We start from the raw sequence: 17,554 nt of genomic DNA, 5'->3' as shown, positions 1-17,554 counted from the left end.
GCTTAGTTCCCTCTAGGATTTGTCATTTGTATCTAGAAGAATGCACATAGTTTCACAATCCATCCTGCCCCACACGAGTCAAAGTCATTTTTTTGCAGATGTGCAGCAAAAAGAAAATCAATTAAATGAAATAATATGCACAAATGTAATTCACCCTGTATCACCCTGTTTACATTTACTGCTCTAAACACAGTGTCTAATAGATCCTTCTATTCTGCTGCAAGGACACTTTTGGTTATACTTCTCTGGCGCTGCAACAGCTGTTTGCCTGAAATAAATACACGTGTTTAGTAAGTGATAGTATAAACACAACTAGCTCACAGTGGAAGCCTGGTTCCAAACCTCCGACTCGCCACACACATCTCCTACTCAAACAGAATGATAATCAAATGAATACAGTGAAACAAGATAGGAATTGGGTGTGATTATCAGGCTGCCACAGTGGCTGAAAGAGTAAAGAAAGAGTTTGTGCAAACCACAGAAATAATCTGATATCTGAGAAATCTTGATAAGAGTTCAGAAAACAAAATAACATGCGGAACAAGGTCAGTGGCTTGACATACAGGACCTAAAAATACTGCATGCATATAGTACACAGTTAATGAGTGGAGCCATTTCATAGCTCTGTTTCATGTACCTCATTGTGTAAATCACTTTTTTTTTTTTTCACTCTTCACTTCTCTTACTTAAAGCTGCATCTCATAGTTTGTCACCTCCTGTCAGCACATGTAATTCAATGCGTGTGAACAAAAATATTGCCGGTTTGAGTTTGGCATCAGGGATTTTGTGTGTTAGCTGTACTCGTATGTGAGAACTGACACTCATCCTGTCTTTGTTTTGTTTTGACCCAAGATCTACCAGGAGGATATGATGCGCTCGCTGTTACAAAACTCCCTCCATGTGTTTCGTGCCATCAGTGGCACCTCCACCAACCTGGGCTGACCTCCGTCCCGCCAGCCTCCTTCCACTGCCACCTCCCGCCCTGATGTATACGCTTTCACCTTTCCGTTAAGGGTCTGAACTGGATGATAACAGGGCGGCTCTGTTATGTCTGCCCAGCTATGCTTGCCAACCCCCCCTCCCTCCCCTGCCCTTCCAGATGCCATTTGGCAAACTTAAGCATCTCTGCTGGATGCACACTAGATGGTGGAGATGTAATATTCAAACCACAGCAGCAGTATTTCTGAGGAATGTATCACAGCAACACCAACTAAATGTCAGCATGTCAGGTTTAGGTGTTTCGCTGAGTCATGCTAGGTTGCATTGCACTTTTTTTTTCTGCCTTGGCGACAAACTGCAGGACTGACTGTTGTTTCTTTAGAGGGAGATACTGTATTAAATCAATTTTTCCATCCTCTCTCTGCAATGTTGCCCTTCAGATCTATGCAGGACACCACACTCTCTCCAAAATGATTTTTTTTTTTTTTTTTTTTTTACTACTTGAGTCAACTTTTAGAAGACTGTAGCATCTTTTCATTGTACCACAGTATTTTGTTAAGCCAGGCTTTCAATTCACGTAAACAGGGTCTCCCAACTCAACTGATTCTGTTGTAACAGGCGCCCAAAGTGAAAGCACTGAGATACTCTGTCAAGCCGAAGGTTAGTGTTTATAAGCCAGAGGTGCATTCCAAGCAGGTTGACAGAATGTGATAAACAGATAAGTCACGTCTAAAGAGCAGCAGCTCATAGTGAGCGCTGGGCCAAAGTTACCACCTTGTTTGTTTAATGACAAACGTAAAAGCCTTTCCAGTCTGCTCCAAAGTAAAGAAAAGACAGACCTCAACGTTGTGTTTAAGCTGCGTGACAGAGCTGCTCCTCTGAAGGGTTTGCTTAGTTTAAAAATAGCTAAATTTCATCATAAATGTAGAAAATATATCGGTGATAACAATGTCCTAGATTGCATATGAGGTAATAAATAATGTCACATCAGAAATAATTTCAAATTCTATCAGAGCTTTATAACAATCATTGAAACTGTGTTCTCTCAAGTCAGTAAAAGGATTTGAGGACCGGACAAATTTTTCACAGCAGCGTGATCATATTTACTTCAGTAAAGTCAGCATGTGAAGAGTTCCTCTCATGTGAGTAAAGATCCAGTGCCTTTGTGCTCTGCCTTCTGAAAAGACTCCCTTATCTCAAGTAATAAGAACCATCACATGCTGGTTATTCACAGTATTTCACAAGTGCTACACTGAAATTAGCAGATAGATTAAATAATATTTAAGCAGATGTACATAATTTGTCATGCTGTAAATTTAATTCTGTATCCATGTATGTTTGTACGTACTGTATGTATGTATTTATATTTGTAACATGTTGGACTCTTGTTCAGTCCAAATCTGTCCTAGCAGAGAGATTTTTTTTTAATTGCATTGTATACTGAAGTGCAGCAGCTTGTCAAACTTACTTTGTGAAGCCTTTTTCCAATAAAACCTGGGAAAGATATTAAAATTGAGTTTATTCTTGACAGTAGCTGAGAACATGATCCATTCAGTGGCTGTTGTAGAGCTTTGACAAGATCTTCAACAGATGTTGGCATGTTGTCATGGAAGTCAGTTAAGCCAACATAAACAAGTCCTTGCCTCTTGAACCTTGTCTTACACACACACACACACACACATACCTCCCCCACTTGTTATACAAAGAAATTATAAAAACATTTGTTAAAATGAATATTAGAATAGTGTTATATGTAAATAAGGTTTTGTTTTATGTGCCAAATAAGGTTATGTGCTACAATTAATGGCAACTAAGTAACTGCTGCTTTAAAAAAAAAGATGCAATTTAACCTGCTAATCTACTGCATTGTATTATCTGCAAAATGTACTTGCAGTAATATGTGTGTATATATATATATATATATATATATATATATATATATATATATATATATACACATGTGTGTGTGTGTGTGTGTGACAGTGTTGGATTATCATAAACGATGCATAAATGTATGAAATTAGTATTTTAATGCTGTAGCTGGTTGAGTTAATTTTGACTATTTTATATACTGTTGGTAAGTTTAATCTGTACCAATGCCTCATATTTTATAAATTGATCATATATTTTGTATGTAAAATCTGAACCTATAAAAGAACTTGCAGCTATAGCAGCCAGGTAAATATTGTGTAGTAAAAAAGTGCAATTATTCTCTCTGAAAGGGTAATAGAAATACTAAAAGCACAAGTAGCTCAAAATTGCACTAAAGTGCTTGAGGATATGCACTTAAGTTACATCCGTCACTGGGGGTTCCATATATTTTTGACTACACTGTTATACTCTTTGAAAAAGGTGCTGTGTTGAGCTCCAGTCATGCATACAGAAAACTTTCCCCGCACAGCTGAGTGAAATGTACAGTCTGTCTCCTCTGCGTGTTTTTCCTGGACATGAGTTATCATCTTGCCCACTCTCTGTTGTTTGTTGCTGCATAAATCCATTACCATTCGGATAATCAGTTTAATGATTCACAGACTCATTTAGAGCCTGACGACTTCCTGGAGGGATGGATGAACACTTGTGATCTGGGACATTGCACTTAAGATCACACGCATGCGCGATCCGCCTTCATTAAGGGAGCCACAAGGGCAGTATGGTTTGGTTTTTAACTCCTGAGCGCTCAAAGTGTTTTATACAGTGGTGGGATGGACGTGCAGCTGTTGAGACAGCGCCCGTCAGAGTGAAACTACCTCCCATTGAGTCATCCCAGCTCCGACGCTCCTTCCACACCGGCTCCGCCCCGCTATTCCCGATAGAGCCACCGACACGTCGAGGGTGATCCTGGTGACTTTGTGTCCCCTGTCGTGTGATCCTGATTAATATTTCTTCTTCTTCTTTTTGATATTGGACTATTCATCGCCCGAACATCAACCAGATTTTGAACTCTTATCAGACAAGATTTCTTTTTCTTTACTTGGAGAAGCTACGAGAGGATCGTGGGAGCTGACGCGCTGCCGGATCAACTGGAATAAGCGCTCAGATTCCTGAGGACAACATGACTTTACCTCAGGAGCTGTTTGTTTTTCTAACATGCAGCGCCGTGACATTGGTATTCCACTGTGAGGCAGGTAAGACAAACTTCACCACCCGTTGTAATAACAGCTTACATTAGACAGGTATTATCTTGTATATTAAGAGCCTGGTGAGGGTTTGTAGGCGACAACACAGCTCGTTTATGATACCAAAGTTCATTTAGTCGGTGTTACACTGTATTTGGTGACCCCGTAGATTTTGTGACCTGCAGTGTTGGAAGTATACTTTACTTAAATAAAAGTGTCAATACCACAATGTTAAAACACTTCATTACAAGTAAAAATCCTGCATTTAAAATCCTACTTACGTAAAAGTACGCTAGTGTTACCAGCTAAATTACCAGTATTTTAAGTAGGATTTTAAATGGAGGATTTTTACTTGTAATGAAGTATTTTTACATTGCGGTATTGATACTTTTACTTACTTTACTTTTATTTTACTTGGTTTCCTAAGTAAAGGATACTTATTACAACACTGCAGGTAGCAGAATCTGATGTGTCACCAAATACGGTGTAACACTGGCTGTAATGACGCACATGGCATCATGAAAAAGCTCTGTCACGGAGAATGGTGAAAATGTTCACACACATTGAAACTTGGAGGTTTGGAAAAACCATAAAGTCAAAGCCGAAGCATAGTCGGTTGATCATTAGCCCAGTGATTTTTCTATAGGATTCCCTCCTATCTCTTCCGTTTGTTCAACTATAATTATCACTTATATCTACATATTTCTAATTTCTCTCTGTCGAGTTTGAACAACAAATATTAATTCTGCTGCTCAATAAACTTCTACATGTTCACTCTGTAATAATGGTTATACCACTCGTATAGATTTGGTTGCGCCCTTACTGTGCAATGACGGTACAAGCTCTGAGTAATGTAATAATTTTAGTTTATGTAACGTAATGATATATTAATAGAATATGTTATATTTGTCGAAAATCTTTCAATATGGTGTCAAAACACAATTTGCAAAAGTGGTTTTAGGCCTACAGGAAATTGAATTTGATTCCAAAATAAAATCATTCTACAGTTTGAGAAAATGCTACAAGGTAAAGGCACCTGCAAACTCAGTAATCTATATTTAATCCGTCAGGAAGAGGTTTGCTGAAAACTGTGGATTCACTTTATCAAAATACATTCACTGTCAGTCTCAAAATATATTGAACAGAACAAACTTTTCATCATATTTGACTTCACATGCAAAGTTTGCCCACATGCTAAAATCCCACTGAATTCCCATTCTGTCCTTTTCTATATCCATATTGTAACGCTCACTGACTCAGAACAGGTAAGAACCCAAAAGCACCACACAGAAAACAGTCAGGTAAGAAATAAAAGTTCATAAGGTTTATTCCAGTAAACAGGCAAGGGTCAGAAACAGGAGATCAATCAGAGAAGACAAATTTAACCGGCAGAGAATCAAGGCCCAGGGAATCAGGTTGAAATTCAGACAGAAAGGTTCAGGAATCAGGTAGGAAGTGCTGGAAAGGTTAGCACAACGCAGAGGACAATCTGGCAAGGAACTAGTGGAGATTTACTGATATATGTGCTGACGAACTAATGAAGGAATGAGCTGCAGTTGGGGAAATTGGCAGGAAAAACTAGGTGAAGGGAATAAGGTGATAGCATGGCTTGAGGGAGTGGCAGGATCTGAAATAACAGGAGAATTAGAAACCTTGAAAACAAACGAGTAGATGTATAAATGAAGTATAAATACAGGGAGATCAGGAACGATTCATGACACATATGAAATATCAACTCATACTTTACGTAGCTACCCTTAGGTGGGTATTGACAAGGACAGTTAGAGTAGGAATCCTCTGTCATTTCCCATAAATCTCATTTAGTTTATGGGTGATTTTACTTGGCTTTCTCTTAAACTGAAACATCTCTGAGACAACTTATTTGTTATTTGAGCACATAGACATTCTTCCAGGAATATAATTCATCTTTTGGGATTTTTAGAAAAACAGCTGTGGGGAAATGTTTTTCTCAAACTCATGTTTGCTCAGCTCACTACCAATAAACAACCTTGATTGCACGTTACGTTAAAGGAGTTATGTCATATTTCAGCCCACTTAACCGCAGTGTGTTGCACCATGACTAATTAGTTCAAACGTAAGAGGAAGTGAATTTTCTTTTACGATGCAAAACGGGTCTATATGAAAATCTTATTTCCTTATATCATCATCCTTATATCATCGTCATTGCCAGATTAACCTAATGGGCCTGAGGCAGAAATGAGTTCTGGGTACTTATCTGGAATTATCTGCAGGTTTTTACTGTTATTATGAGAAAACCAGTGGCATCTGTGAATAATAAATGTAAAAATTGAAATTGAAATTGAATTGAATTGATTGCTGGGGCTAGTGTTGTGATCCTTTGAGCCTATAACAGCATCATTAGTTGTGAACAGGTGAGGGTAATTCCTCTTTTTTAAATTCTCGTCCAACAGATCGCCTTCCTCCACCGACAGAGCTGTCATATGAATGGCTGGACCCGTTTACTGTCAACGTGTCCTGGCTGAAGCCCACCGGTCTGCTGGACAACTGTGACATTGAATATGAAGTACAGTCCTTGAAGGACACGAATGTAGGAAAAATGATGAGTTGTGTCTCTTTGGTGTGGGTGGGGGGGGTCTTGGTGTCCCCGGGTTGCAGCAATAAAACGATGGAGAATTAGATCCACCTCACTGAAACACAGATGTAGCCCATTAGCTACAGATCACATACTTTAAATTACATTACAGCCAAACAGTAAAACACAGTTCTTTTAGATTGATTCCAGGCAGCTCATTGGTTTCACTTCAACTGCCTTATATGTCAAGTTGAATTTACTCATCATGAGGGAAACTGTTGTGTAACATGCTTTGTGGCTCAGGAGGGAGGGCTCATACTGAAAATCTGATGATATCATCAGACTACACTTTTTTTTTGAGTACTATGAGGTTGCATTATGGGAAGTGTGGGGTGATTTTTGGTATATCTCAGCCTCAATTTTTTTACCATTCTTTCTGTCTCACAAGTCCCTCAATTTTATGGAAGTGCAGCACAAAATGCTAAGGATAAGAAATTGGACAAGGAGCAAGGAACAAGGAAAATCTTCCTTGGTCATCCATTAAAGGAATCTCTGGTATCCATGATTTGAGAATCAGCAACAACAACACAAAAATAACAATAATTTAATATGTCTAATGTCCTAAAACACAGAAAAAAGTACAAAAAAAATCTTACATCTCTGCTGGTTGAGTTTCATGCTGAAAATGAAAGCCCTTTTGTGTTGGATTTGAACATTTTTGACTTATTTCATTTTTTTTTTACAATGCACTTCCAACCTTAGGTGGTTGGATGCAGAAGACAAAATGTTTGGATATGTGTTGGCATAGTTGTCATTAAAGCCCATGTTGTTTTTTTCCTTTAGCCTAGACGCACAACCTTGACAAATATCAGATGCACTTGTATGACAGAAGACATGGATTCTGACGGTTGCAAGTATACCATTCGTACTGTCAGCAAAAATCCCTCTGACAGGAATGGGAGCACACCTGTGACCATAACCACTAAGGCCCCTAAGCCTCAAGGTAAGAACCAGAAAGCTGCAATGACAATGATGTAACTAACTGAGGTCTTATATTAAGATTAAGACACCTTTGTTTTTGTATTACACAGCTGAAGTGGTGAAGGATTTCAAATGTCTCACCTACCCCAATGAAATGAACTGTTCCTGGATCCCAGTAAATTCATCTCTTAAGCTGAAGCTCTCCTATAGGTGAGAATTACAGGCAACAGCCAAAGTAGAGGATATATATATATCAAAACATGCACAGTTAACTTTTAATGATGGTCGTTGAAATTTTATCTGAGGGAATTGTTTTCATGTCATGTCATTGTACATTTAGGAGCATTTAACTTGCATTGTAATTGGTTCAGTGGAACTGACTCAACAACCGTGAAATCATGCAACGGCAGTTTGTTTTTATTTTTTCTCCTTAGTCAAGTGATGGTAAATGTCAGGACAACCTAGGCTCTGTTATGCAGCTCTTGCAGAAAAACAACTATGAGGAAATAGTGGGGAGGAGTTCTTCCTGTTGTTAAATTTTTCTTCCTATATATTTGAATATAAGGTTGCAAAATTCAACATTATGCAAGCCATGTGGGTTTGCGTAGCCTCTATAGTTCCTCTAAAGTGTCATTTTTACAGGAAGATATTTTACACACTATCACTCTTCTTTGTTCATAACATCTAGCAATTCAGCCTTTAGGTCAACAGATAAATGTCAGGAAAAAAACAGGAATTAAGTGCCAGAATGTTGAGATCTCTTCCTCAAAGTGCTCAACTGGCCATCAGCAGCGCAGGGTGAAAATGATCGCACTGATGTACATGTGGATTTTCATGCATCACTCAGGGCTGGTGGAGTTTACTCATTTATCAGTGCACAGGGATTATATTGGTTTGAAGATAATCTGTCAGCGTTATGGACATCTAGTGGCGACTGAAGGAATTGCAGCATCAACAGTGAGGACAGAGCAAAGAGGAGCGTTTGGGTGAAATACTCTGTATAAACCATGTGTCGCTAACTCCCCACTCCCCTGTTTTATCATGACAGGATTTGTGGAAATTCTGAAGTGGGAAAACCTTTAAAATCGTGTGACAAGTTTTACAGTGATGAGAAGAGGGGCAATTGTAACCTGAAAGGTGCCATTTACGAGAAAGATATCTGCATGTGTGTGGAAACTGAAGCTGGAAGGAGCACCTTTAAACCTTCATTTGGTTGGTGTTATTTCTTAATAGTTTAATATTGATGTCATACAAATTGTGAAAAGAAATATAAAACATTTGCTTTTAAAGAATACTTTCATATCCAGTGATTGAGTCTTGTTTTTATACTTTTGCTGTCAAGTACAATTGAAAAAATATTGGATTTTTTTTTGTTTGTTTGTTCTTTTACAATCTCCTCAGTGCTACCTTTGCGAAATATGAGTGTCACAAAAGAAGGAGATAAGCTCAAACTAAGCTGGACACCTCCAGAGATCGGAAAGACTTGTCACTGGATATACGAGGTCTGCTACGGACGATGCAGTGAGCCCATGGTAAGTTGACAAATATAACTGTTCATCCTAAAAATTCAAAGTTGTTCCTCTTTTATATAATGAGGTTTGTCTTTGCTACACCGACATGTTTTAAAATTTGAACATTGAGTCTGAGTCAGTTGCAAATGTTGTGCTCAGGTCGAGACATTTAAATTGAGGCAACTTCATCTTTATTTAATGAATGGCTATATCCCTAACAAAACACTGTGTGCTCAATTTTTTTCAGGAATGCAAGAACATCACTACACAAGATAAGCATTTCATGGTGGCCTACGATAAAAGATGCCGCTATGAGTTCAAATCCAGGACCATGAACAGTATCTATTGCACTGCAATAAGAAGTGACTTCACTGAAGTTGTAACTTATGGTAACTGTCTAACCAATTTTACTTATAATCATTTTATTGTGTGTTTTAGTGTGTTTATTAAGTGCACTAAAGCAAAGTAACAGAGTTTTACTTTATTTTTTTTTATACATTCAAACAAGGCAGAACAAGCCATCTAAAATGGGATGATTCCAGACAACTGTTGAAATATTAGGTTGCTTTAAGATTTGCTACAGAGGTTTACAGAGGAGACTTTAACTCAACTCTCAACATGAGAAAACTGCTGGACAGAATGCTTTACAATATATATTTTTATTTCCTTATTAAGTCTTAATGTCTATAATTGTGGACAACTTAGATTCCTGATGAGTTTTAAAACACAAAATGTGTCCTTGCACATACAAGATGGCCAAATGTCTTAGATTGAATATGAACTCCAACCTATGGCACGGATCAGACACTTTCACTTTCATTTAAGGCACCATGTGTACAATTTGAATATGTTGGCGCCCCCCAGTGGTAGTATCAAAAAAGACAACTTGGCACACAGCAATGACCACTAATAATGCATAGGATCTATTTTGCAGAGCAGATCCTATCATCAGCAAATCCGGTGTTTTGGTCTTTGATATTAATATAATATTTACATTGACTCTTACACACAGATTTAAACAGTGTGAGATTCACTCTGGGAACGAGGAAACATCATTAAAGTTATTAATTTATGTTTTTTTATGAGGAAAACAAATCATGTTGACTTTTCAGATTGCAACTATTGCAGTGGTTTCTTCACTTCCTTGTGCGCTGCAAATATTTCCTATCAATGATCACATGGAACACCACAATTTGATTTGATCAAGCAGGATGACTCTAAACTGGTGTGTTGGGGATGTTTTTTAGGTTTGCATTTTGGTGTATGACCTGACCAATGTATGACCAATGTCTGACCTGAAAAAGCTTGAATTTGACTTTGGAAAAGCTGAGGAACACTTGTTTGTTGTTCATTGCAGGTACTAATGAGCCTCCTGATGGGACACTGACTGTGGTAGCCATTGTCATCCCTGTCATTCTGTCCATCTGCGTCATTTTGTCCTGTTACTGCTTCAGGAGGTACGTTTCGGAAAAAGAACTGTAGGCCTAAGTAGACCTAAGTAAAAGAGTTCTGTCTCAAAGTGTCTGCAGACAGTACAAAGTAAATCTCTGGGTGCCTAAATTGCTTTACACCAAATTGTGCAGTCTATCTCAAGCATGGATGTTGTGAAGCATACCTTTGTGAAACAGTATTGGAGACTGGCAACAATGAAAACATGTCACGGAAATTACTGCAACACCTAAACTTTGTATAAAAGTTGATCTGGTGCCTTTGATCACACCACCCAAGAAGCACAGCTTATGTAATCAGCCCTGTTTATCTATGTGTTTGTGACAAATGTTTCTTAAAGAAAACTAATGATAGTATTGTCAGGAAATTAGTTGTGCACAAAAAGCCCTTTAACATGAGGAAACCTGGTGGCACTAGCATAGCTTGTGTGTGGGTGGAAAGAGGTCAACAAACCTACCCCACCCCTCAAGTACACATGCAAGCACAGCTACAATAAATAGAAAAGTGTCATTGGAAAGGAATGTTCATTACGAAGGAGCAGATCACTGGAAGCCAGAGCTCACGTGTTACACACTCAGATTTCCTTCTCCCAGGACTAGTATGAACTCTGGATTTGATGCTTGAAAACATCAGCCAAAGTGCATCACAGTCATTTCTTTGTAATAAAGACACAGACTTGATTTTTCAAGTTTTACTTGAAGAAAAAACATCTGCTTGATATTCTAACATTACAACATTACATTTTGATGGTGGAAACATTGTGTACCACCTGTTGCTTTCTGTCACTGACATGCTCGGTGTAATATGTCTGTTTCCAGGCACAGAGCCATTATTTGCCCCATCATACCAGATCCTTCAGCAATATTCAAGGAAATGATGATGAACGGAAACAAAGAACTCAAGGTATATTTCAGGAAAAAATTAAAATATCTATGCTCTTCTCACATGCTCTCTTTGTCTCCAGAAACACTCATCACACTGTTCTGTTTTTCAGACTCCACCGGGGAATCTGTACACACCGGTGCCAGAACCCATTGAACCCTGTAAAATTACCCTTGTGCCTGAAAACAGTGTCCTCCAGCAAAATTCCTGACATATACACGTAGACAGCAATGCCTGCAGTGCTGCTGGACTTCTACTCCGGACAAATTCATCTGGAACATTTACTGAGTAACAACACCAGGCTGGAAAGCTTTGTTTGACTGAACTCTATAGGTTGAAAGTTTCAAGTCTGTTGCACATCTGACAGGTGTGGTTAGGAGTGCACTCTGTTGCACATGCGCTATACACACCCGAGTACAATTCTACATCTCCATCTCAGCAGCTAGATGAGAACTTGAACCACCAGAGATCCGCAAAAACAAGATTTTCAGCTGCTATTAAGTTTCTCTCTAAGGCAATGCAGAGGTATGTTCCTGTGTTGGGACTGGATTAAATGCCCTGTATCGTTGGAACTACCTTAAAAAAGCCGCCAAGCTCTGGGACCCGGAAATACAAACAGGACAAGACACTTTGTCATGGCTGCCTTGTGCTGATAGCTTCCTGTTGAGGACTATGGAGGAAGATGAGGATGAGGGCAGGGTGTGTTTGGCTGACTGCATAAATGGTCCAGCAGAAGCTGTATCTACTGGGAACTGTACTAGTGGAAATCTGCCATGCAAATGAAAGAGCTCAGAAGTGCAAAAACCCCCCCAAAAAAACAAAAAACAAGGATGACTGTCATCATGGCAGCTAAACAATAGGCAGGAAGCAATAATGAAGTGGTGGGAAAGCACATGCTTCTTATCACTTGAAATGAACCCAAGACTTTACAGGAGGCCAAGAGCTGCCTTGGCTCTCCTGAACTCCACACATGAGGAAAACAGCTTGTTTGCTCTTGTTTGCATGAATACAAACACTGTCTTCTAAGGATACTACTACTGATGGTGTGACTGCATGGCAGGAAGCACAGGGTCAGTGTTGGGAGACCTTTTATCCCATCGAAAAGACGCTGCAAGAGACTTCATCTCTTATGTAAAATTTGATAAAGAGGTATGGCAATGGTGAAATTTTGAGTATCTAATCATAGAACAAAACTCCTAACATCTTCACTTCTGCTGTTCACCCATTATTAGTGCATGCCAAGAGGAATTACACTTTGTTGTCAGTCAGGAAATTTGCATGCACTCTGTTGGCAGACACTGGTAGGTACTGACTGCCACATTTACTGTAGACAGACAAACTTGCATATTTTGGATGGAAATAATCATTTTCTTTAAAGAGTTAATCTGAAACGTCTCTTAAAAATGGGACCCTGTGGTGTTCAGAAGTGTTTTCAACCTTTGTACACAGCTCATGCTCTTTTGGAAAGAGAACAGTGATATAGAATTGTGTAGCTTACATTAAACTGATTACAACTTTGGTGTCTGTCTGTAGTGGCTATTTGTTGAAAAGATTTTCTCTGTTAGGTTGTGTTCAGGCAATTAAGAAATCCATTGTTCAGGCAAGATTCATGTTTAGGTTGATTTATTTTCCAGTTCAAAAGCAAACATACATGAGTTCATTATGCCGCCTCTCTCTTGCTCTGTTTAAAAACCATGTCCCTTCCTGGTACATCACCTGACATTGATACACCAGCTATCTTTATTCTTTAAGGACCAGTGTGTAGGATTTAGTGACATCTAGTGGTGAGGTTGCAGATTCCAACAAGCTGAATAACCCTCCCCTCTGCCTCCAAGCGTGAGGGAGAACCTACGGTGGGCATGAAACTTGTGGAAATTGTGAAAGGCCCTCTCCAGATCCAGTGTTTGGTTTGTCTGTTCTGGGCTACTGTAGAAACATGGCAGTGCAACATGGTGGGCTCCATGGAAGAAGACCCGCTCCATATGTAGATATAAAGGGCTCATTCTATCATAACAAAAATATATATTCTTATTTGCATGGGATTATTTTTTTACCATTTACATTCTCACCAATTCTGTATAATTTCAGCAGATCAGTCCAAATTTCCTAAATGTCCTTTTATTGTAGCCACCATAAATTGCTAATTACCAACAAATACAACTTCATAATCAAGAGTCAAGTTATGAATGCCCATTTAAAAATGTCACTCCTTGCTTTCTAATTGAGGCCTGATAATAATGTCTTCACACCACTCAACAAGTTAAATGTCACTTTTTATATTTTGAGACAATATGTTAAGAAATAAATTAAAGGGGGGGTTCTGACATGAATTACTTTTATTACATGTATTACTTTTACCCCTTAAATTACGCTCTGCTGTCTTTAAAAAGGCGTCCAACCACTCCATCACAGTGTTTTCTGGCCAACCAGTAGTTCCACTCGATGAATCTGAGGTTCATGTTAAGAGTTGTGGGTGTTCAGTTCCCCCTGAAGCATTAGATGTTCTCCTTATAAGAACGCCAGGCTCTCTCAATGTGTTGTGTATGAGACCCTGTCTGTGGATGCACAAAGTGTTGCCTATGGTTGACTTGATAATGGATGTTACCATTTTGCAACAGTCTTTGATACATTCTCCAACAATCTGTGATAAAAACAAAACTAATAAGAACAAACTGCTGAAAACTAAAGTGAGGCTTAACTAAATTGGACATGAAATTAAAAAAAATTGTATAGAAAAAACACTTAGGCTGATTCAAAAGAGAAAACTATAATAGCCTGTGTGTGTGTTTAAATATATGCTTGCTTTATGTCTACAGGTTCACTCAATTGTCTGGGTTTAGTGAATTCACTAGGTTCGGGAAGGAGACTGGTGGTAGCAGACTCTACAAAGAGAGAAGACAAAAAAAAAAGAACTCACAAAACACACATGACCGCTGACTCAGGAAAAATAATAGAAAATATATTTATAAAGGCATTCTGTCCTGTTTCATTTTCCTGTTCGATTCTTTTTATACATTCAAAGAATCTTTTTAAAAAAAAAACAAAATTTCTTTGTTTGATGCAAATCTTCAACTCAGTTACACCACAGAAATAAAATTAAACACAAATGAATGTACAACCAAAATTGCAGTAAATTAGAAATTAGGAAGTGTTCAACTCTCAGTGCTTCATACACAAATTAAATATATCCTCTGTTGGACCAAAATGCACTTATTATCAGTTATCAGTTCTCGATAGTCTGTTTTCCCCTTGAACTTTCCCTTAAGTTCCCTTAAGGTTATCAGTCATATTTGGTCTTGAGTTCCTTCGCTTCAAATGTTCCTTAATGTTGTTTGTCAACCTTGATCAGTTGCAGTCAGTTTTTAGTCTGTCCTGGGCCCAAGATGAAAAAAAATGATCTGAGATCTCTTGTTATCACACAGTCTGAATTTCTTTGTTTCATTGTCCATCACATTGGAATTACTAATTGCTGATGTGATTCACTGAGAGAGGCTTGTTTGTCTCAGCCAGCAGCTGAGTTTACAGGAATCTGCCAAAAAATGATCAGAGATCTCAGGAAAAATAAAAATAAAATAGAATTCTCCTTAGTTAGGTTCACTTTGATTTGGTTTCTACTGCCCCTTTGGAACAGTGCAACATCCACATATCAGCATCCCGCCAAGATGAGGGCATCCACGAACAGCGATGACAATCTGGATGGCAGACGAAACAGCTCACTCAAAGATAGCATCGTCCCTCAAGAAACAAACAAACAAACAAAACAAACAAACAAACAAAAAAACCAGCCTGCACACAAGTGTGCAAAGCAGTTATCACAGCCTGAATTCCCTTGTTTCATTGTCCATCACATTAAAATTACAAGAATTAAATCTGCACCCACACAGAATTAAACAACCCTCACAATGACTTTTTTTTTTTTTTTTTTTTTTTTTGCTTTTTACTGTTTGTTGTTGTGCTGTTGTATGTTTTTTGTCGGGGACTACAGATGCAAATTAGCTTCAAGCTAACTCTGGTGCAGTGCATCTTTAATGTTTCAAACTGCACACTGTCCCATTCAATAAATAAATAAATCAAAATAGTAAAATAAACGGTAACATTTTCTATGACGCCCATGTCTATAATGCATTATAAATATACTTATAATATGTTATAATCTGCTTATATCACTGTATAATTATAGTTATAAGCACTCATAAATATTCATAATACTTTATAACAATAATCATAACACATTATAAGGCATTTTATAATGAATTATAAGGTCAAATATCCTGGCTCTGTTGCCCCAGTACATCTCTGAGCTCCTCTGCCCCCTTTCCAACCCCAGATCTCTCAGACCAGCTGCTCCTGGCTGTCCCTCGATGGAGGCTGAGGGGTAAGGGCAATCGTGCTTTTGTAATAGCCGACCCTAAACTTTGGAACAGTTTACCATTCTCAATTAAGTGTCCCCCCCCTATAAACATTTTTAAGGGTTTTTGAGTGTCCTTATATCTGTCTGTTTCACTATTACTTATTTATTTGTGTATGCTTAGCATATTATGTTATTTTATTTTATTTTTGTTATTTTATTGTACAGCACTTTGGTCAACTCTGGAAGGTTTAAATGTGCTTTATAAATAAACTTGATTTGATTTGATTTATTGGTACTTTTTAAACTTTTGGTGTAATTTATTCTCACACTGCAGCCTCTCCTCTGCTCTCTGTGTTAGAGCTGAGCTTCTCCATACACACACACACACACACACACACACACACACAGAAGTCAGTGAACAGCAGAGCACAGGTGAAGTGAAGATAACACGAGCGTTTGTTACTCTAACTGCAATAAAATCTTAGAGAGTAAAAAGCCAATACTTTATCAATACACCTGTTCGAAAAGCATAACATGTAGAAAAGTGATGCTGTATTTCAATCTGCTCTGACCACAGTCTTTCATCCACCGCCACTATGTTTTACACAACCACAGCACGCTAGCTCAGCAAATAGTGAATTGTTACGAATAAGCTAAAACAAAAGCTGAAAATTTGGCAGATTCCTGTGAACTCAGCTGCTGGCCGAGAAAAACAAGCCTCTCCTAGTGAATCACATCAGCAATTAGTAATTCCAATGTGATGGACAATGAAACAAAGAAATTCAGACTGTGTGATAATAAGAGATCTCAGATGATTTTTTTTCATCTTGGGCCCAAGACAGACTAAAAACTGACCACAACTGATGTCATAAAGAAACTCAAGGTTGACAAACAACATTAAAGGAACATTTGAAGCGAAGGAACTCAAGACCAAATATGACTGAGTTGAAGATTTGCATCAAACAAAGAAATTTTGTTTTTTCTAAAAAGATTCTTTGAATGTATAAAAAGAATCGAACAGGAAAATGAAACAAGACAGAATGCCTTTATAAATATATTTTCTATTATTTTCCCTGAGTCAGCGGTTGTGTGTGTTTTGTGTGAGTTGGAGGTCTTCTCTCTTTGTAGAGTCTGCTACCACCAATCTCCCTACCGAACCTAGTGAATTTACTGAACCTAGACAACTGAAGTGGACATGTAATCTGACTGAACTGTAAGATCTTGGGTCTAAGATAATTTAGAGAGGCCTAGATTTAGATACAGTAGATACTATACCCAGAATCAGCAGCATAGATTCCCCACCTCAAGGGGAAGGTTACACACAGGTTACATTTACTTGACGTCTGTGATTTGGTGATCATTAGACATAAAGCAAGCATATATTCAAACACACACACACACACACACACACACACACACACACACACACACACACACACACACACACACACACACACACACACAGGTTATTATAGTTTTCTCTTTTCAATCTTATTGTTATTTCTAGAGAAGTTAGAAGCTAGTTGGAAAATACTCACTAATGAGAACCTAGATTCCAGGAAATTACCATGAAATTTGCGAACTCCAAAAATGAAGTATTATGGTGTAACCTTACGTCTGCTATCTCATTGGCCCACACACCCAAATCCACAATGCTACATCACCATTAGTCATACCCTCTTCCTTCCTTAAACTTAAGGGAAGCTTTTTTGTCTTAAGTTGCTTTGTTGGATTCACCAGCACCATTTTCTGGGTGATGGTTGACACATTA

At 38.3% G+C, this 17,554-nt stretch overlaps 2 protein-coding genes across 3 annotated transcripts in view; both read left to right on the top strand.

Annotated features, from left to right (window-relative positions):
* Positions 1-2,451, top strand: part of dock11 (dedicator of cytokinesis 11) — a 67,442-nt gene extending 64,991 nt beyond the window's left edge. For both annotated transcript variants that reach the window (XM_042400505.1, XM_042400504.1), the window contains one exon: positions 853-2,451. In XM_042400505.1, the coding sequence (XP_042256439.1) occupies positions 853-942 (90 nt within the window). In that variant the 3' untranslated portion in view covers positions 943-2,451. The remainder of the gene's footprint in view (positions 1-852) is intronic.
* Positions 2,452-3,465: 1,014 nt separating this feature from the next.
* LOC121889235 (interleukin-13 receptor subunit alpha-1-like) lies at positions 3,466-13,373 on the top strand. Its single transcript, XM_042401046.1, has 10 exons — positions 3,466-4,064; positions 6,488-6,624; positions 7,453-7,612; positions 7,701-7,800; positions 8,639-8,802; positions 8,992-9,122; positions 9,349-9,490; positions 10,459-10,558; positions 11,369-11,453; positions 11,545-13,373. The coding sequence occupies exons 1-10, from the start codon at positions 3,992-3,994 to the stop codon at positions 11,641-11,643; spliced, it is 1,191 nt and encodes a 396-aa protein (XP_042256980.1). The 5' UTR covers positions 3,466-3,991; the 3' UTR covers positions 11,644-13,373.
* The last annotated feature ends 4,181 nt before the right edge of the window (positions 13,374-17,554 follow it).

Source organism: Thunnus maccoyii, chromosome 22 (genome assembly GCF_910596095.1).
Source record: "Thunnus maccoyii chromosome 22, fThuMac1.1, whole genome shotgun sequence".
Lineage (NCBI taxonomy): Eukaryota > Metazoa > Chordata > Actinopteri > Scombriformes > Scombridae > Thunnus > Thunnus maccoyii.
This window is presented reverse-complemented; position numbering and strand designations above follow the sequence as displayed.

What these genes read in the sequence shown, in the direction of transcription:
- LOC121889235 (XM_042401046.1), top strand. Translation starts at nt 3,992, where the DNA reads ATGACTTTACCTCAGGAGCTGTTTGTTTTTCTAACATGCAGCGCCGTG. An exon ending in GACGATGCAGTGAGCCCATG is followed by an intron (nt 9,123 to 9,348) that starts GTAAGTTGACAA and finishes AATTTTTTTCAG; the next exon opens with GAATGCAAGAACATCACTAC. An exon ending in ACGGAAACAAAGAACTCAAG is followed by an intron (nt 11,454 to 11,544) that starts GTATATTTCAGG and finishes TCTGTTTTTCAG; the next exon opens with ACTCCACCGGGGAATCTGTA.